Genomic DNA, 19353 nt, shown 5'->3' on the forward strand with positions numbered 1-19353 from the left:
CTAAGGAAATGGTATGTTCAAAGAATAGATTGTTCTACAACCTTTAATGACATGAGGAAAAAACCCACAATAGGATAAACAAGCAAGATACAAAATCTAACATACTTTGATCTCAACGAAGTTTAAAATAAACAACGGGGCTGGAGGAAGGGAGGAAATAGGGAGTTGTTGTTTAATGGGTATAGAGTTTCAGTTTTGCAAGATGAAAAAGTTCAGGAGATCGGTTGCACAGCAATGTGAATATACTTAACACTGCTGAACTGGACACTTAAAAGTGGTGAAGATGATAAATTTTATGTTATGTGTATTTTACCACAATTCTAAAAAGATATAGCCCTATTGTGTTACAATATGAAGGACACAGCATCATCTATGATCTTGCCAAAAATATTTAACCTGAATTTAAATTAAAACAAGCCTTTAGACCTCCCTTCAAGTTGACAGGAAATAAAATGTTTTAATGAATGTCTTCTTTGAGGCACTCAGACCAGTGATGAAGATACAAGACAGAAGAAAATAAATGTTAACATATATCAAGTGTCTACTCTATACAATTCACTAAGGGGAATCAAGGAATGCCTTATGGAGGTGGACACTGAAGAATGGGGGAAAGAGAGGCAGTCAGACAGACCAAAGGCCTTTTCGAAACAGCTGGGTATACAAATCTACCCATGGTGAGGGGACTAATACTAAGAGGTACATCCTGGCTCTTTCCACCACACCAAAATCCTAAGAAACTGGAGTGGAACCCCAAGCATTAGCCTTTAGGCCAGTGTTCTCAAATGAGGTTGGGAGGGGGAGTAATTTTGCCCCCCCCCGGGGGGGGATTTGGTAATGTCTGGAAACATTTTTGGTTATCACACCTGGGGGTAGGAATACTGGGGTCATCTACTGGGTAGAGGCCACTAAACATCCTACAATACACAGGACAGACCTCATAGCAAAGAATTATCTCGCTGGAAATGTCAACAGTGCTGCTGTTGAGAAACCCTGCTCTCCATAGAGAGCTAAACCCAGCAAAGCTGTCAGAGCTACTTCAGCAAGGGCAGCCCCTAATGCTAGGAAATGATTTAGCTAGAATAACTCTGGAGGAGGTGCACAGCAGTGTTCCAAAACAAACCTTTGGGGTAGATGGAGGAATCCATGGTGTATCATTTAGAGATGGGGAGTTAAGATATGAAATAGGGGTCTTACTCTACCACCCTTTATTTTTTCCTAGTTTTACTGATAGAACTGACATATCATATTAGTTTCGGGTGTACAACATAATTCCATATTTGTATGTATTGCAAAATGATCACAATAACTTTAGTTAACATCCATCACCTCACAGTTAGAATTTTTTTCTTGTGATGAGAACTCTAAAGATCTACTCTCTTAGCAACTTTCAAATATACAATACAGTTACAGTGTTAACTACTGACTACCTTTCTAAAGACACCACCCAAGTCACTCTATTACATCAACCTGTCTCACTTCCTGCATAGCACTTATCACAGCCGAGAATTATCTTCTCTCCTTTATTACTGTCTTTCCCCTCTGGAATGTAAGTTCCCTGAAAGAATGGCTTATTCTAGTCTCCGCTGTTTCCACAGCACCTTGAATATCTCCTTATAAGACAGTAAGTATTCAATAAAGGTGAACGAGTACGTTCTGACTTTTAACGGATTCAGTGGTAGCAAAGGGGCTAGTCTGAGGCTTCCCCATCTCTGAGATGGGGGATGGGGTGGAGAGTCGAGACCCCAAGCATTTTGGAGACGCGAGCGCTGGGTCTCAAATTCAAAAGTGCCGCCTCCGGAGGAGAGTTTTAAAAAAGGAGAAATTGGAGCGTACCAATGCGAGGAGGGACGCGTAAGCGTATCGTTTGGGACCAGAGACCATGGGAGGGCTACCAGCGGTCCCACATCTTCCGGAGGTTTCATACAAGACAGAGAAGCCAGCTGGCTGGCAGTGGACTCCGGACAGCCACTTTTGGCGGGAGGGGGCAGAGGGCGGGTGAACGTACAGTCTGGCGCGTACCACTCCGGCGGGAGCAGGGGGAAAACGCAAAGACCGGGCACCTGACACCTGGGGAAGAGGTTTGAATCAGAGCACCCGAACGGGGAAAGCAGGTTTAGGCCGAATCCCTTAAGGAGGGGCAAGGAACCTGTTAGGGTTTGCGACATTCCAGGTGGCACGGGCTGGGTTGTACTACTCTGCTGCCGGATTGGGGGTCCAGGCTGGGACGTGTGCAGGGCCACAGCAGGGCTTATCTCACCAGAGCCGTTGGGTCCAATGATGGCGGTGAACCTCTGAAATGGTCCGATAATCTGTCGACCCTTGTACGACTTGAAGTTCTCGATCTCAATCAGTTTCAGGAAACCCATGACGGCGGCAGCGGCGCCTGTACGAATGGCCGCGCCGTACGCCGGAGAACTGGGGTAGCCTGCGCGGGAAACACCGCAGTGCAGGCCGGGCGGATCACAAACCTCGCGAGAATAAGTGCAAGGCGAACGGGACTTCCTGCTTCCGGAGAGGGCGGAAGTCAGGGGTGGGGGCCTTCAGGCGGGTGAGGTTTTGTTGATCCGTTGCCAGGGCGCGAGTTTACGGCAGGCGTTTGGGCCCCGCCCGCCTTTCTTGTTGCATGGCAACGCAGGCCGCGGCCGCCGCCACTACCGGCCGAGTCGCGAAGGCAGCAGTTCCTGGAAGAGACTGCGCCGCTTTTAGGCTCCCGGGCAGCAGACGGGATCAGAGCTCACGCTTGCCGAAACGAGTCAAAAGTCACAGCAGGGCTATGCCCTGTAGGGCAGGGGAAGGTGAGAGTACAGCTGTGGTTTTAACCGGAAGGCTCAAACAAGAACAGGATCTGGAATTGGAAGGACCCCGGGGAGCGGAGGGCTTTACGGGAAGGAGGGCGGCGGGAGGCTGGTGTTAGGTGAGCTCAGACCTTGCTGTGGTTGGGGGTTTGGAGGCGGAGTGGGGTGCGGTTAGAGGTGGGATGGGGTGTGAAGGGAGATGAGGGTACTCTGGAACAACAAGGATACCAGCTGGGGAAAGCTATGGCCAGAGGTACTGCCTCTATCCCCTGCCTCCCTCCTGTTCCTCCAAACAAAGACTGACACTGTAGGCCAAGAACAGTCTTGGACCTGAGCCACTTGTTGGCTACTTGAATCTAGACCCCACCTAGGAGCTTGAAAATTGGGACTCCTTGCTGAGAAAGGTATTTTGTGTGAACCCTTAGGAGTCAGAGCCCCTAAGCCAGTGTTCTCCACCTTTATTTTATCCTTTCCCCTTCATCTCTCTCTCTCCATGCCTCACCCCCATCCCATTCCCTCCTCTCCATTCCCTCTGCCCCATCTCTTGTTTTCCCCTTCCTCTTCTCTCTCTGCTCTCTGTCCTCCACCCTCATCCCCCTATCACCTTATACCTTTTCATTACTAAGGCCATGGCCTTAGCAGTCCAAGAAGCTTAAAATTCTGCCAAATCTTCCCCTTCAGTGACCCTATGTTGTGGTGGCAGATGGAATTAGTAGGCTGGGGTTGGTGCTTAGACTTAGATATGGAAAGGGTCTGGTGGTTGCCATAGCCATTCCTGTAACTGTTTTAAAAATGATTTCTGGAGGCCGAAAAGAATCTTAAAGTCTTAGGACAAGTCCAGGAAAGTGAGAAAGCTTGGATGATGGAATCTAGTAAAGGAACCATAAATGAAGTTCAACTGGGAGAAACAATCGCAATCAGGCTGAGGGGATAAAATGACCAAAGGACAGGAATCTGACAGGAACTATTGTTACATTGTTAAAAGATGAAATGGGGCTTGGGGAAAAAAAAATCAAATTGAATCCCCACCTCCCATATCATATACGAAATGCAATTCCAAATGGATTAAAAACTTAAATAAGGAAGGTAAAATTTTAGAATATACAGGAGAATGTATGATCTCGGGATTTCTTAAATAATAAAAATTATTATCAAATAATAATAAAGTGAAAAGAGTAACCACAAATTGGAGATGTTTGCCACATATAAATTGAGAAATGTTTAGTGTGTAGAATACATAAGGAACTCCTAAAATTAATAAGAAAAGGATAAACAACCTGATTTTTAAAAATTGAATAGACACTTCACAGAAAATCAAACAAAAATGGCCAAAACACACATGAAAAGATGTGCAATCTCATTAGCAATAAGGAAAATGCCACTTAAAGTCGATAATTATAATTTTACACCCACAAATTGGCAAAAATCCAATACCAAATGTTAGTGAAAATGTGGAGTGGCTGGAGTTTTTATACACTATAATGAAAGTGTAAATTGGTACACTCTCCTTGGAAAACAAGTTAGCATTCATTTATCTGGTAATGTTAAATAATGCTTTAAATACTATGATCCTGCACTTCCACTCCAGGTCTATGCTAGAGAATCTTTCCCACCTGTATATGTCTCTTTTAATCTTCAGGTTCCTCCTCCCTCTTTTTCTCTTGCAGTTAAAAAAGTAAACTGGGTTATTTGTGCCAGAGTCTTATTCTTTAGTGAACCTGCTTCAATCAGGCTTTTGGTCCCACATCTACACCAAAAATGTTCTTGTCAAGATCACCAGCAACCTTCATGTTACTTAGTTCTCAGTCTTCCTCTTAACCCATCATCAGTTGCTCAGTCTCTCCCAAAAACTCTTCACTTGGCTTCTCTAATATCACACTTCTGGTTTTTCTCCCACCTCACCAGCCACTCCTCCTTAGCTTCCAATGCTGGCTCCTCTTCTCCCTGTCACCCCTAGGACACTCTTAGCCATCTACACTCACTCCCTTAGAGATCTCTTACAGCCTTATAGTTTTAAATTCCTTTGTATCAGGTTAGGCTAAACTATGCTGAGGTTACAAACAACCCCAAAATCTCAGCAGCTTATAAAAACAAATTTTATTCCTGCTGCTTGTTCATTGTGGGTTGGCTGCATCTCTGCTCTATGTCATCATTCCAGGACCCAGGCTGAAGGAGCAGCCCTTACTTGAGACATTGCCAGTCTCAGCAGAGTGAAGAGAAAAGGTGGCTATCACCTAATGGCTCTTGATTCTGCTTGGGGATGGCACATGTCAACTCTCACACGGGGAAGGCAAAGCAAATCACATGGCTAACCCTGTGATGTATAATCCTTCTATAGAAAGGAGCAGCAGATCTTTTTGAGCAAGAAAAAAATTTACCATACCATTTGTATGCTATCAATGGATATATAATAGACCTGTCAATCTCAACAGTCCCAAACTGATCTGATTCACCCCCATCCCATACATCCCATCTCCCTACACAGTGTTCAGTTGATAGTCCATCCCTCTGATTGCCAAGGCCCACATCCTTGAAGTTGTTCTTGATATGGCTCTCACACCACACATCCAATCCATCAGGAAATCCTGTTGGCTCTGCTTTCAAAATATATCCAGAAACTGACCACTTCTCACCATCTCTGCTGTTACCAACCTAGTGTGAGTCACCATCATCTTTTGCCTGGACAACTGCTACAGGTTCCTGTCTGGTGTACCTGCTTCTAGCCTTGCCTCTCCTGCCCCTGGTCTATTCTTAACACAGTAGCCAGAGTGATCTTTTAAAAACCAAAGACAGCACACATCACTCCCACTGCTCAAAACCCTCCAATGGCTGCCAGTTTCTCCCAGAGTAAAAGCCACAGCCTTTACAGTGGTCTGCAAAGTCCTGCATGCTCTGGCCCCTCCGTTATCTCTCTAATGTCATTTCCTACCTACCTCTCTTTCACTCACACACTTGCCTCCTGCTGTTCCCTTGAATGTGTGCCTCTCATGTCCACATTAAGGCCTTTGCACTTGCTGTTTCCTCTGCTTGGAGTGCTCTCTTCCTAGATATCTGCATAGGTGACTCCCTTCAAGTATTAGCTCAAATATTACCTTCTCAGTTATGCTTCCCCTGACTTCCATATTTAAAATTGCAAAACAAACAAACAAACAAACAAACAAACAAAACAAAAACCCAACCATTTCCTTGGCACTTCCAATTCCCTTTATCCTACTCTATATTTTTTCTCATAGCGCTTATCTTCTTACAAACTATTTAATGTACTCTTTATTGTAAGTCTGCCCCCACTATAAAGTAACCTCCACAAGGACTCAGATTTTTATTGCTTATGCTCCTTGATGTCTTCCGATGCTTAAAGGAGTGTCTGACAGTAAGCACTCCATAAAAATTTATTAAATGATAGAATGAACGTGAGTGGAAAAAGCAAGATGCAGAACAATACATTCTTCATGATATTTTATAAAGTTCCAAAACAAGAAAATATTTTAAAATATTGTTCGGGGAATGGTACATATAGTATATTAATACATATTAGTGAAGGAATATTAACATTTTGGATAGTGGTTATCTCAGTGTAAGGATGAGAGAAAGAAGGAATGAGACACGTAATAGTAGTGATCGTGTTCTATTTCTTAAGTTGGAGAGTTGGTTCATGTGTATTTCATACTTCTTAACATGCATATGGATTATATGTATTCTGTATGTATCTAATATTTCACAGTTACAAAATGGTTTTTTTTTTAAAAAAAAAAAGGGGACCGGAACTAGCTATAAGAGGAGTTGAGGAATGGTGTTCCAAACAAAAGAATGGCTGTGTATAAAGGCCCTGAGGTGGGAACAGTTGTTTTATTGGAGGACTTGATGGGAGGCCAGTGTGCCTGGAGCACTGTAAGCAAGGGAGCGGGTGGTAAGAGATTAACTGAAGAGGTGTGCAGGAACCAGATCTTGAAAGTTAGGAGTTTGGATCTGATTCTAAGTGCAATGGGAAGCCAGCGGAGGGTTTTAAGCAGGTGAGAGACATGATAAGATTTATGTTTGTGAAAATGTTTTTGGCTTTGGCTTTAGCTGGCTCACATGCCAAAAGTGGGCTTCCCAAAATATGAAGGAACACAGGCAAATTTAAGTCCTCTAGCCTTTCATTTGACTAAAGAATAAGTAATAAAAATAAATGAAATGCTAAAATAAATAAGTAAATGGGAACATGGTATCAGTTACTGAAATGGGTAAACCTGAATAAAGTATAATGTGAAAGGGAGAATGTTGTAAATGAGTTTGAGACTTGGAAAGGTGAGCAGGAACTGGATCATGGAGACCCTTACAAATCTAGCAAAGGCAGGTAGACTTTATCTTGTAAACACTGAGGAACCATTTAACGGTTTTAAGCTGAGGGGGGTGCCATGGTTAGATTTGCTTTTAGAAGGATCACTCTGGTAGCCAGTGCAGAGGAAGAAATAAAGAAGGTAACACTGGAGCAAGGGAGGCTGCTGAGGCTCCTGGGAATATTGTCCAGCACCAGATTGTGAGGCCTAAATTAGGGTGGTGACAGCAAAGATGGAGGACACAAATACGAAATATATCAAGAAGTAAAATCAATAGGAATCAGTAACTGGTGAGATACTGTGGGGAGAAAGGAATGAGGGTGGGGGTGTGGCATTATGGGTCATCCCATTTCCCCCTTACTCCAGATGTTTAAGCTAGACCTGCCACCAGATCCCAAGGAGGTGGCAGCCATTGAGGCTAGAAGAAATCGAGAAAAGGAGCGACAGAGCCGAATCTTCAATGCGCGGACCCGAGTCATAGGGGTGAGTGAGTGGGCAACAGGGACTTTCTTGGGACCAGGAGCCACCTCACTCTTGCACCTGGAGGAGAATGGAGCAGTGCCTTGTACAGCCCCTCCCTAATTCAAGCAGGCCCTAGGGCTATAAAGGAAGGAGAGGAGGAGAAGGCACTCACCCCTGGGTGTGGGAAGGGCCTGGGAGGGAGTGTGGAGCTGCAAGGGAAGAGACTGGGGGAAGAGGAGCCAGTGACAGCCGACTCTTCAGCCAGGTGGCCTGGTTCTCAAGAGACAAGCAACATGGAGCCAGAAGAAGTCTAAAGGATATTTGGTATTCCATCTGCCTAAACTCTCTCTGGAAGGCTACATAAGAAACTGTTCATAGGCTGAGGGACAGAGATGAGAGGGACACTGACTTTTCACTAAACTATATTCCGTTTTGCACTATTTCGAAATGTTTTAAATGAATCATTATCAAAATAAAGAGAAAATATTGATCGTTTAAGAAAAAATAGATTGCCGAGTGGGTGGATAGGGGGAGGATGGTATTCTGGAAAAGACCCCATACCTGTGCTCAAGGGCCAGGTCTACTGTTTACTAGATGTGTGGCTTTGGATGAGTCACCTGTCTCCTCTGAGCTTCAGGCTCTTCCTCAGTAAAATGAGGCTAAAGGAAGTGTTGAGGTGAGTATGAACATATGGTGGCAGCTCTGGAAACCAGAGCCTAGTGCCTGACACAGTTGGCTGAGGGATGAGTTGTGTAATTGCGATCCAATTGGCAAGCACCTCCTAGGGCCATCTCTGTGCCAAGCTCTGCGTTGTGCAATGCTAAGGCTCAGTCTCTGGGGGAGATCATTGATTAAGGCCACCTTCAACATAAATTGCCCAATGGGTCCTAGACCCTGTGGGAATAGCACCTGTCAGGGGAGTCAGGAAAGTGAAGCCTGAGCTGGTCTTGAGGAATGAAATGAATTTGAGTAAAAAGGGGGAGGAAAGAGTGCTCCAAGTGGAGGGAGCAGCTGGAACAAAGGCTGTTGGTTTGAAACTGCTTAAGTTGTTCAGAGAATTACAAGCACAGAGCTTCTGAAGGTGGGACAGGGGAAGAGGGTATGAGATGAGGTTGGAGAATGAAGCAGAAGCTCGACCACTGAGGGGCTTAAAAACCATGCTGAGATGGTGGAACATTATTCAGTAGGTATTGGGGATCTATAGGAGGATTTCGAAGCCAGTAAATTCCGAGCAGTTTGTATTAGAGTATTCAGGCCTGCTACTAGGCCCCTACCCTGATTTAGCTCATTTCTTTGGGATCAGGTGGATGTCGAAGCCCTGAATAGCCAGGTGGAAGAGCGGAGGCTTCGGGAGGCAGCAGAGCGGAGCAAGGAGGCAGCTTATGGTAAAATCCCAAGGCCAAAGGCCAGCCAAACAGGATAATGTAAGGGCCTGAGTGGGGTGAGGTATGGCAGTTCTGCCTTGGAGCCAGGCCTGACGCCTGGGTGTGGTAGAATAAACCAGATGGGCTTGGGAGCACAGGCTGTGCTGAGTGGGTTCTGTCCCTCTCGCAGGACATTCTACATGTCCCCGCCTACCACCCACAGGTACCAACCAGGTGCAGTATGATCTGGTAGCCCAGATGCTAGAGAAGGAAGAGGCAGAACGGACACGTCGGCTGGCCAAAAAAGTCCAGGACTTTCGTGAGCAGAAGCAGCAGCTCAGGAATAGGTGTGAATTTGACCTTTCGGATCCAGACCGATTCTGGAACGAGTTTCCAGCCTGTCACAATGACAGCGTTCCCTACTATGGCCTAACCAGCCTGCAGTACTTGTCTGGGGAAGACCTGGACAGGGCTGCGTGCCTGAGAATGCAGCAGGAGCAGTTTAGATCCAGCCTGGAGAGGCAGCTTCGGGAGCAACAGCTAGCCAGGATTGAAGAACAGCGTATAGGTAAGCAGCTGGGCCCTCCAGGCTGAGACCTGAAGCCTGGCAGGGAATTGTCCTGAGTCAGGTACAGCACCCAGGAGAGATGAGAACTGTGGAAGGAGGTCCAATTACCCACAGGGCTGCTGCTGAAAGACTGAGCAGACCCCAACTTCTCTGACTTCCTTCAGTAACTGACAGGATAGCCATTGGTCCCAGACCAACCTGTTATTCCGTTACCTGGAGGCAGCACAGCGAAGCCAAACCTAATAGCTCTGCCTCTTACTGGCTGGTTTGGGCAAATGAATTTTCCTCTCTGTACTTCACTTTCCTCAACTTTAAAATGGAGACAGAGGTGGCAGCAAGAGAAAGAGCATCAGGGCTGTGAATGGTCTGGGGATTTAGGATACACGAACAGTTTAATGTTAACAGCCCAGGGTTGAGGGCTTGGAGGAAGAGAAAATGGGCCAAGAACCTTCTACACCAAACTAAGGAATTGTGACTTTATTGTGTAGGCAGTGGGTAGCCACTTAAGGGTTTGAAGCAGAGGAGTGACAAGACCATTTCAGTATTCGACAAATATTAAGCTACCTACTTTGTGCCTAGCACAGTGAACAAATCAGAAAAATCTTTGCTGTCATGGAGTTCACACTCTAATGAGGACAAACAATGAACAAGATAAAATAGAGAAATATATAAAGTGGTTAAGATAATTGCTAGAGGAAAAAATAAAGCACAAAAGGGTATATAGGAACTTTTGAAGAAGGGTGCACAGTGGCAATTTTAAATAAGGAAAATCTCACTGGGATAACATTTGAACACAGATCTGAAGATGAGGGAGTGAGCAGTGCAAATATCTGAGGGAAGAGCTATTCCAGTAGAAGAAATAGCTAGTGCAAAGGCCCTAAGACAGGAGAGAGGGTGTCTGGAATGTTTGAGGAATAGCAGTGGGGCCAGAGTGAATGTGGGGAAGAGTGGTAGGAAGTGAGGTCAGAGAGGTAATAGGGGCCAGATCAAGTAGGCCTTATGAGCCATGGCAAGGATATCGGCTTTGAGTGAGGTAGGAGCCACTGCAGTTTTGAGCATTGGGGTCACATGATTTGTGTTTTAGACAGATAACTGTCAGCCAATGTGGAGGTTAGATTAAAATGAGAAGCCCAGAGGCAAGGAAATCTTGCAGCCAAGAGGAGGTGGCTGACAGGCAGCTATGTATCTATATGACGTTCCAGGGCCAGTCTGGGCTACAGGGAGAGATCTGGGGGCCATGGTGGGGGGTGTGTGCAAATGAGCAGAATGCCAAGCCTGGAGCCTGGGAAAGGGGTGAGCAAATGGTACACTCTGTGAAGACAAAGACCAAAGCTGTCTTATTGACCACTACAACCCCAGTGACTTACACAGAGCCTGGTACATAGTAGATGCTCAGTAAATGTATCTTGAGTGAATGAATGAGTAAAGGAAAAGGAGCCCATAATAAAGACTGAGAAGGGATAATGGAGGTAGGAAAAAGATGCATAAAATAATAACTAATACTAATAGCAAACCTTTATTGAGCACTTACGTGTACCAGATACTGTGCTAAGCTTTCTACCATGTATGTAATTCATTTAATTATCACAACAACCCTATGAGGCAAGTACTAGTATTATCCCCACTTTCAGTAGAGGAAACTGAAGAACTGAGATGTTAAATAACTTACCCAAAGTCATAAAGCTCATGGGTGATAGAAAAGTGGTAAGTAAACTCAGGCAGGCTGGGCGCAGCGACAGTGCTCTTGACTACAATGCCATACTTAACTTTCCCTCAGTCTCCATGAGAAAGTGGGGACTCAGAGGCCAAGAGGAGTTTCAGAGAGGGAGTCATTGATAATGTCGAATGACCTGGAGCAGTTCCAGACAGGAACAGAGATCTATGTATTGGATTTGGAAGTGAGGAGTAGTTGGTGATTTTTGTCAGAGCAGTTGCAGCGACAGTGTGGGGCCAGCTGCCCAATGACAGCAGGGAGGGGTAGAAGAAGGCAGAGCGAGGCACAGGGACAGCACTACACTGAGAGTCCATGTGGTGTGATGGAAGGAGCATGGGCTGATTCCTCCAGAGACCTTGGATTCAAATCCCAACCCGCTTCTTGCCAGCTGTGTAACCTTGGGTATTTTACTTCACCTCTGAACTCTCAGTGTCCTCATCTGAAAAGTGGGTCTGAGCCTTTCCAGATTGCTGTGAAAAGTGAAATGAAACAGCACACCCTTATCTCTTCCCGCCAATGCCCCGCTTCCCAAGCTCTCCAGTCTCTGAAGTCCGTGTCCCTGTGCCTCTTCAAAGCCAAGCTTTTAGCCTGTGCTCTGGACCCCATTCTTTCTGCTCTGGCCCCTGCCCCCAGTCTGTGCTCCCTCAGGTATCCCCTCCCCTGAGTTTTCAGCACTTCCCCTCCCACTGGCCTTCTGTGTGGTAAACATGCTTACATCTAACCCATCTTAAAGAAACAAAAGCCTCCTTCCACCCTGTGATTCTAGATCCTGTGAGCTAGCTGTTTCCCTTTACTATCATACTTTTTGAAAAATCTGCTTCCACTTGCTGTCTTTTCTTCCTAACTTTCCAGTCACACCTCAACCCCCCTGAGATCTCATTTCTCACCACACAACTTCGCCGCCACTACTCTTACAAAAATCACCAATGCCCTTGGTGTTATCAGGCACAAGGGGCTCTGTTTACTCTTTTTTCCTTGACTGGACCTTTCTTGCTACGGTTGACTCTGGTTACATCTTCCTTCTTGAACCCTTCTCTTCCTTGGCTTCTGTGACAGCACATTCTGCTTGTAGCTTTCTGACCATCCTTCTCTGTCTGCCCTTTATGGGCTCCTCTTCCTTCTACACCTTCCTTCTTGAGACTATCCCTAGCACACCACTGCTCTCCCTACCCTACATATTTACCTCAAGTGCCCTCGGCCCTCATTCTGGTTTCAGCTACCATGTCACCACCTCTGTGCTGAGGAGACTCTACCTGCAGAATCAGATATCCAAATGCCTGCTGACCACCTCCAGCTCAGCTTCCTAAACAGAATTCATCAATGCCCCCTAACCTTCTCTTCATTCTATATCTTCTACTTCCAGTAGTGGCCACACCATGCACCTAGTCACCTAGGCGAGGACCTGGGGAAGCATCCATGAGTCTTCTTTCTCCTTTAGCCCCTCATCCAATCCATCAAGTACTATTGATGTGTAACCGCCTATATATTTCCCCTCCATCCTTTCCACTACTGGCCTAGTTTGAGCCCTTGGAGGTTACTGGCCTACTGCAGTAACCTCCAGGATGACTTCCCTACCTCCATTGTCTCCCACCAGAAGGAGCTTTCAAAAATAGGAATCTAACCGTGTTAACCGCCATGCTTAAAATTCTCCCATGTTCCCCACCACCCCCAGGTGAAGTTTCTAGCCCTTAGTCTGGGCCCTGCAAAGCTCTCTAGCCACTTGCATTTTATACTCTATAGTAGGTGCTCAATAAATATTTGTCGAATGAATTCATTGAGCACCTACTATGTGACAGGCTCTGGTCTAGGTGCTAGCGCATGGTAGTGAATAAAACAGACAAAAACCTTGCCCTCATGAAGGTTACTTTCTAGTGAGGAGAAAGCAATAGACGAAATAATTGAAAATGTAGAGTATATTGGATAGCGACAAATGCTAGAAGAAAAATCAAGGAAGGGGGATAAATGTTGGAGGTAGGCAGTTTGCAATTTTAGATAGGAGAGGGACAAAGCCTCACTGAAGTGGTAACGTTTGAGCAAACACCAGAGGGGAGCAAGTGAGATGGGCCAAGAGTAACGTCTATTGCAAATTCCTGAGACAGGAGTGTCTGGCATGTTCGAGAAAGCAAAACCGGTGTAGCTGGATTAAAAGTGTCGATACCTTTGCTCATGTTATACCCATGGCCTGGAATGCCCTTTGCTCTTTCTGCCTGTGTACAACATGTATTTCAAGGATCACCTCCTCCTGGAAGCCTTCCTCTCACCCACCACCTAAAGCTCTCATAAAGCCCTGTACACATCTCATTGACCTTACCACATTATAGTATGGTGATCTATGTTTGATCTGTCCCCCTACACACATGCTAGCCAAGGAGCTTAGGATAGGATCGAATTCCGTGGTGTCCTCAGAACCCAACACATGGCCCTTAAACTGAGGCTCAGAGAGATGAAATGATTTCCCCAAAGTCACACAGCTCAGAAGCAATAGAGCTGGATTTGGAACTCAAGTCCATTGGAGGTATCTTTCAGTTAGGCACTTGAGAAATCCTTGTACTGCCACTTTGGCTATCCCTAGCCCCACAAAGTAGCTCCTTCTACGTCTCTACAATCAGGACATTACCCCCACTCACAAACATACATACACACATGTCCACAATGCTTGATGAACAAATGGCTGAATGAGTGAACCAGGAATGGAATAAGCCAGTATAGTGCCTTGACCATATTTCTCTGTGTAGAAATGCTCAATGACCAGCTGCGCCTAGCCATGGACACGAGGGCCGCCCAGGTGGCCAAGCTGGAGGAGTCCTGTCGCATAGCCATGATGTCTGCCATGGCCAACGCCAACAAAGCCCAGGTATGACCTGAGCCATCCAGTGCTCTGGGCTCTCCCCAATCCCTTGAGCAAAGTTCTGGGGAACTTTAGCAATACTTTTCTCCTCACAACCTTTCTCGAATCAACACCAGCCCTCTCATCTACCTGAGGACTTCCCCCCTTTACCCAAGGGCCCTCTTAGGTCAGAAGATGCCGTTCTCCACCTCCAAAGTCAGGATGACTTGAGAACAAAACACGCTGTTCTCCCTTTCCCAGCCTCAGTCTAGACTTCCAGAGGGCAGAGAAGTTCCCTGCCCATTCCACACTCCTCACCAACCTTAGGTCATTCAAGAGCCATGCAATATCTCTGTTCCTGCTCTCTCTGAGTTGGAGGAAAGTAGGGCCATGTCTCCCCATCCCCTGTGAGTGAGAGTTCCCTGAGGTTGGGCTCACATTCGGGGACCCCACCAGGCAGCTGAGCTGGCTGAGCGGCAGCGCCGTGAGCATAAGCGCAAACAGGATGCCAACTTCACGGAGATCCAAAACCAGATCACAGGTGACCTGACTAAGAAACACCCCATTGCCCAACACTCTGTGACTCCCCAGCGGGTCCAGTCCCATTGCTGGAAGGGCATAACTCCAGAGCAGCGAGCTGCCATGAAGAAAGCTCAGGAGGTGCAACGTCTTGAAAAGGAGGCACAGCGCAAGGCCGAACGAGCACAGAATGCAGAATGGGAAGGCCAGGCCGTGTGCCTGGCCCAAGCAGCCATGGAACTGGAAGAGCAGGAGAGGCAACTGGGTGCTGAATTCCGGAGGGGGCTGGGCTCCTTCAACCAGCAGCTGGCTAAGGAGCAAAGTGCTCAGTGAGTTCCAGGGGGAGGCAGCAGGGATGAATGACAAAGGAAGTGGGGAGGAATGGTGAGGGCCAGAGAGGGAAAGCCCATCAGCTGAAGCCTCTGGACTTCCTTCATTTCACAGGCATAATTATCTAAATTCGATAATCTACACCAATGAGCCTACAGCCCAATATTACCTACAGTTCAACACCAGCAGCCGCTGAGCTCAAGATGGTTCTCTCTCCCTTCTCCCCCATCAAGCTCACAGAGGCAAGGAGTCAGAGAGGAAGATGCTGCAGACCTCCTCCCCATTCATTCCCCAGTGGGAAGGAGTTGAGCAAGTACCCCTACCTTAACCCTATGAAATAAAGCTGTCCACTAAAATCAAGGCCATGTGTTGTAACAGGACACAAAAGATATGAGGTACTGCCTTTCCCACACCACCCCTGGGATCTGAGCATCCAGCCTTGTCAGTCTTCACCCATTCACTTTTATTTCCAATGCCAGTACCCCCAACACACAGTGCTACCCACTCCCTGTGAGAAACAGAGACTTTATTAGGCACAGAAGGTGACGAGTGGGTAGTTACAAAATGGTTACTGGCTTTCCCAGGCTGTAGTATAGTATGCCTGGGAAAGAAAGGGTGGAGAAGTATGTGTTTTCTCTGCCTTCTCCCTTCAAGCCTGCATGCGGATGGCCCCATCCAGCCGGATGACCTCTCCATTGATGAATGGGTTCTCAATGATGGCCTGTACCAGATGAGCATACTCAGCAGGGTCACCCAGTCGGTTGGGAAAGGGCACCTGGCTGGCCAGGAAGTTGCGTACTTTCTCTGGGAGGCTGGTCACCAGCGGGGTGCCAAATATGCCTAGACAAAACAGAATCAGAGTCAGAGTCCTCCCTCACCTTAGGCCTACTTATGGTACTTCCCTATGCTTGGAGATGGAAGGCTGCTGCTGCTTAGGTGGTGGATACCTTCCCCTCTCAATAACCCATGGATCTCACCCAATCCCAGATGTGGCAGGAAGGGTATGTCTACCTGGAGCAATGGTCATCACCCGGATGCCCATGGGAGCCAGATCCCGAGCAATGGGCAGTGTCATGCCCACTATGCCCCCCTTGGAAGCAGAGTATGCAGCTTGTCCAACCTGGAGAAGGAGTGGAGGTCATAGGTGGGAGGGCCTCGACAAGTCACTAAAGAGGCACAAGCCTTGCCCCTGTCTACACACCTGGCCTTCAAAGGCAGCCACGCTGGCGGTATTGATGATGACCCCACGTTGGCCTCCCTGGTCTGGCTCATTCTGGCCCATCTCACCAGCCACAAGGCGGATCACATTGAAGGTACCTAGGAGATTCACCTGGAAGACCAGTAGAGACATGGTTAGGACGAGGTAAAGGCAGCCTTTTGTCCCCTAAAAGCTTCGGAGACAGCCACAGCCAGACACCTCTTACTCCCACCCCTAGAGAACCTCCAAGGCTTTACATTAAGAACTCGCTGGAAGTCCTCCAAGGAATGGGCCTGGTTCTTCTTTAAGTTGTATGTCTTCATGGCCACTGCAATGCCAGCACAATTGACTGCCACATCCACACGGCCAAACTTTTCTTTTGCTAGAGTCAGGGCTGCTTGCACATCCTTCTCTGAGGTCACCTTCAAAGGGAAAAGTGGAGAACGTATTTATCTCCCAGCACAGACACAAAGACACACAGACACACACCACTAAACCTATGGCGGGGAGGGGAGAATTATGTAAGCAAAGTAGAGGCCATGAGAAAACCCGAGGGTGGGATAAAGTTGAAAATGATAGGTACTACAGAACAGTGTTTCAAAACATTTTTCAAATCTATATCCTCTTTTGGTAAATTCACGTACCTGTGGACATTCTCAATTGCTGTGGATCAGAGCACTGTTTTAGGAATTGTTGCTATGAAAATAAGCTACCTTTTTGTACCTCTTTACTGTCCGTAGTTTGTTTCATGAAATTTTTCGACTTTGTAAATATAAAATTAGAGCTCAATAAGGATTCTCAAACTATACATAACCTCTCCAGATTCTATTATGTCCAGTCCCCATCCCCACTTTGTGAAGGTTAAAGGAGATGGGTCCACCGCTCACATGGACAGCACCCTGTGGGAGGTGACCCCATAAACACCCTGGGGGAGGGGAGGTGACCTCACTTACGTCGGCTGGGGCGAAGGCGCAGTTCTTCCCTAACTTCTTGGCCTGGGCCTCCCCATCCGAGTTGGGCAGGTCCAGAAGAACAGCAGTGGCCCCCTGCCCCACTAGTCGCTCTGCTGTGGCCAGGCCTAAGCCCGAGGCTCCTCCGGTTATTACAGCGACCAGGTCCTGTGAAGAGAGCAGTCAGCAGCTACGCTATCCAGACCCTTTTATCTGGCCGTTCTTGAGGCTTCTGCGGGCAGAATCCTGGTCACCTCTGCGGTGTTACCTAGGTGTGCCTCTCTCCTTACTACTGAGACCCCACATACACGTGAGGCAGAGAATTGACCTTCGCCTCCCATGCCCCACCACTGCAATACAAAGCCTATCTCCTAGCACCGCTCTCTTCACCCTAGTTTAATGGCCACGCCGTAGTAGCTGGTACAGCAGAGCAAGCGGCAGGGAGAAGAGCCCGAATACCTTCACGTGTCTACACACCGCAGCCATTTTATGCAGACAACTCAATGGGCGGGGCCGCCGGCGTCGCTGGTTGGCCAAAGCGAAGCCGCGGGGCGGGGCTGGCGGGGAGGGCGTTGTGCCGCGCTGGACGTCAGGGCGGCTACCAACTTCCTGGGTCCGAGAGGGTTAGGTTGCGGTAAGGTGCCCGCAGAGTTGATTCACCTGGGAAAAGAACCCAAGAGCAGCAGCACAATACCACCACACCTTCCGCCCGACTCTCTAGCTGGCCCGGGGACAGAGGCCAGCTTCGCGGGGACAGCGGTTGGGGAGAGACGAGAGATTGAGATAGTGTCCCTTACTCCTCAGAAAAAGCCTTCATTTAAGTGTAAACATATCTGAGAGACTCTTACATGCTAGGCTTTGCGCGGGACACTGGGGAAATCCAGAATAATGCATACATAAGATAAATAGAATTACAATAGAAATGCAATTACCAAAATAAGAAATGTGTCTGTCATGTAGTAATATATGTGCTTCTTTATCAATACATTAAATACCAAGCTCTATCAACAGGTCTAGTGACTACCATGATTTCAAGGTGGTGATGTTATTTTGAAAGATCTGCAACAACCATAAGCTATGAAAATCTGATTTCCATTGGTGAGAAAGCCACAGGTACTGCTAATACTACTATAGTTTGTTACTCACATCCCCTAGAAGGACATGCTGCATTTCTGTTAGCGATAGTGAAAATAAAGATGCAATTTTCCCCTCCCCCATCCAAGTCCATGGGCTCTTAAAATTCTCTCTACAGACTCCAAAGGGGCTGTACATGCTGTGTTTAGAGCAAATGAAGGCTATCAAGTGAATGCTTCCTCTCTTGTCACCTCCAACATTCTCTCTAACCACACTATCCTTAGAGAAGAGAGGTCCTGTTTGGGGTTTGCCCTTCCCCCTGGCCTCTGGGTCCCAGCCCCTCCCACTTCCTTGGGGATTTGTGCCACTGAGCAGCCCACTCTTTATTGTTTGCACCTGTCTCAAGATCATTAGAAAACAGGAAAGAGATTGAACTCAACTTTTGCACACTTTGGATAGTCATCCAATGATGAATTATGGAGAGCATCTGAATGTGTGCCTGTAATTTCAAAGTGAGTTGGGACACAATTCAAATTAATGGCTTAAACTCCAAAGCAGTGTTCAGGGCATGAGAAAGACTGGTGAGCCTCTGAGGACACATGCTAGCTGAGTGTTTACCATTTGAACAAATGAGGCTGATGTCTGAATGAGCCTGTGTGATGCCAGCCTAAAGTCATGATGACTTTAGCATTGCCCAAATAAATAGGCATTGTTCAGGCTTTGTGTAATCAAAACTTTCTGGTTACATTTGACATGGTTGATCACTTCCTCCTCCTAGAAACCCCTTGGTGTCCATGACACCTCACTCTCTTGGTTCCTCCTACTTCCCTGACTGTTGTTCCTTCTTAGTCTCCTCCCTGGGTTCCTTTTCTTCTGCCCCCTCTCTGGGGAACTCATCCATCTCCTGGTTTCGACACTACCTCTCTGCTGAGGACCTCTCTCTACTTCCAGCTCACCTCTCCACTGAACTTCAGAATGAGATAGCCAATCATTTGCTAGCCCCCTATATCAGATGGCCCTTAGGCACCTCCAACACATGTGCTAAACTAAACTCAATTATCACCACCTAAACCTGCTCTATCTCAGCTGGTAGCAATATCATCTTCCCAGATCCCAAGCCAGACCCTGGGGCTGATGCCCTCTTTACTTCATCTAATCAATTGCCAAAACCTGTCAATTTAAGTCATACTTCTTGAATCCGGCATGTGCTCTCTCCTATCTCCCTATAATCAC

The 19353-nt window shown here is 47.0% G+C and overlaps 3 protein-coding genes across 8 annotated transcripts in view; 1 reads left to right on the top strand and 2 right to left on the bottom strand.

Moving 5' to 3' along the window:
- The window catches only part of SMC1A (structural maintenance of chromosomes 1A), a 33060-nt gene extending 30616 nt beyond the window's left edge, over positions 1-2444 (bottom strand). Inside the window, exon 1 of one of the 2 annotated variants that reach the window (XM_039851444.1) lies at positions 2258-2396. Coding sequence is in view for 1 of the 2 variants with exons in the window: in XM_039851442.1 (XP_039707376.1) it covers positions 2258-2366 (109 nt within the window). In the remaining variant the exon portion in view is untranslated. Of the gene's footprint in view, positions 1-2257 lie in introns of both variants that reach the window. The other variant, XM_039851442.1, reaches the window with a different exon arrangement.
- Positions 1520-15258, top strand: RIBC1 (RIB43A domain with coiled-coils 1). Of its 5 annotated transcripts, none has more exons than XM_039851445.1 (8): positions 2558-2795; positions 6551-6626; positions 7481-7597; positions 8880-8961; positions 9131-9508; positions 13958-14076; positions 14506-14897; positions 15013-15258. In XM_039851445.1, the coding sequence occupies exons 2-8, from the start codon at positions 6603-6605 to the stop codon at positions 15092-15094; spliced, it is 1194 nt and encodes a 397-aa protein (XP_039707379.1). In that variant the 5' UTR covers positions 2558-2795; positions 6551-6602; the 3' UTR covers positions 15095-15258. The 5 variants fall into 5 exon arrangements, with proteins under 5 accessions (XP_039707380.1, XP_039707383.1, XP_039707379.1 ...); XM_039851447.1 differs by having other exon boundaries at positions 2569-2795; positions 9164-9508; XM_039851448.1 differs by having other exon boundaries at positions 2571-2795; positions 14641-14897.
- Positions 15259-15403: 145 nt separating this feature from the next.
- On the bottom strand, positions 15404-17582 carry HSD17B10 (hydroxysteroid 17-beta dehydrogenase 10). Its single transcript, XM_039851450.1, has 6 exons — positions 17506-17582; positions 17050-17214; positions 16354-16518; positions 16100-16228; positions 15910-16018; positions 15404-15738 (listed from the first exon to the last, which is right to left on the bottom strand). Exons 1-6 carry the CDS (start codon positions 17530-17532, stop codon positions 15548-15550), a joined length of 786 nt encoding a protein of 261 aa, XP_039707384.1. The 5' UTR covers positions 17533-17582; the 3' UTR covers positions 15404-15547.
- Positions 17583-19353: the final 1771 nt, after the last annotated feature.

This window comes from Pteropus medius, unplaced genomic scaffold (genome assembly GCF_902729225.1).
Source record: "Pteropus medius unplaced genomic scaffold, Ma_sr-lr_union100, whole genome shotgun sequence".
NCBI lineage: Eukaryota > Metazoa > Chordata > Mammalia > Chiroptera > Pteropodidae > Pteropus > Pteropus medius.

Excerpts from the sequence above, each read along its gene's own strand:
- RIBC1 (XM_039851445.1), top strand. The coding sequence starts at position 6,603 with ATGGCTGTGTATAAAGGCCCTGAG. Across the intron at positions 7,598-8,879 it reads CGCGGACCCGAGTCATAGGG|GTGGATGTCGAAGCCCTGAA; the intron begins GTGAGTGAGTGG and ends CTTTGGGATCAG. Across the intron at positions 14,898-15,012 it reads GCTAAGGAGCAAAGTGCTCA|GCATAATTATCTAAATTCGA; the intron begins GTGAGTTCCAGG and ends TTCATTTCACAG.
- HSD17B10 (XM_039851450.1), bottom strand. The coding sequence starts at position 17,532 with ATGGCTGCGGTGTGTAGACACGTGAAG. Across the intron at positions 17,215-17,505 it reads CGGTGTGTAGACACGTGAAG|GACCTGGTCGCTGTAATAAC; the intron begins GTATTCGGGCTC and ends CTCTCTTCACAG. Across the intron at positions 15,739-15,909 it reads GGTGATGACCATTGCTCCAG|GCATATTTGGCACCCCGCTG; the intron begins GTAGACATACCC and ends TGTTTTGTCTAG.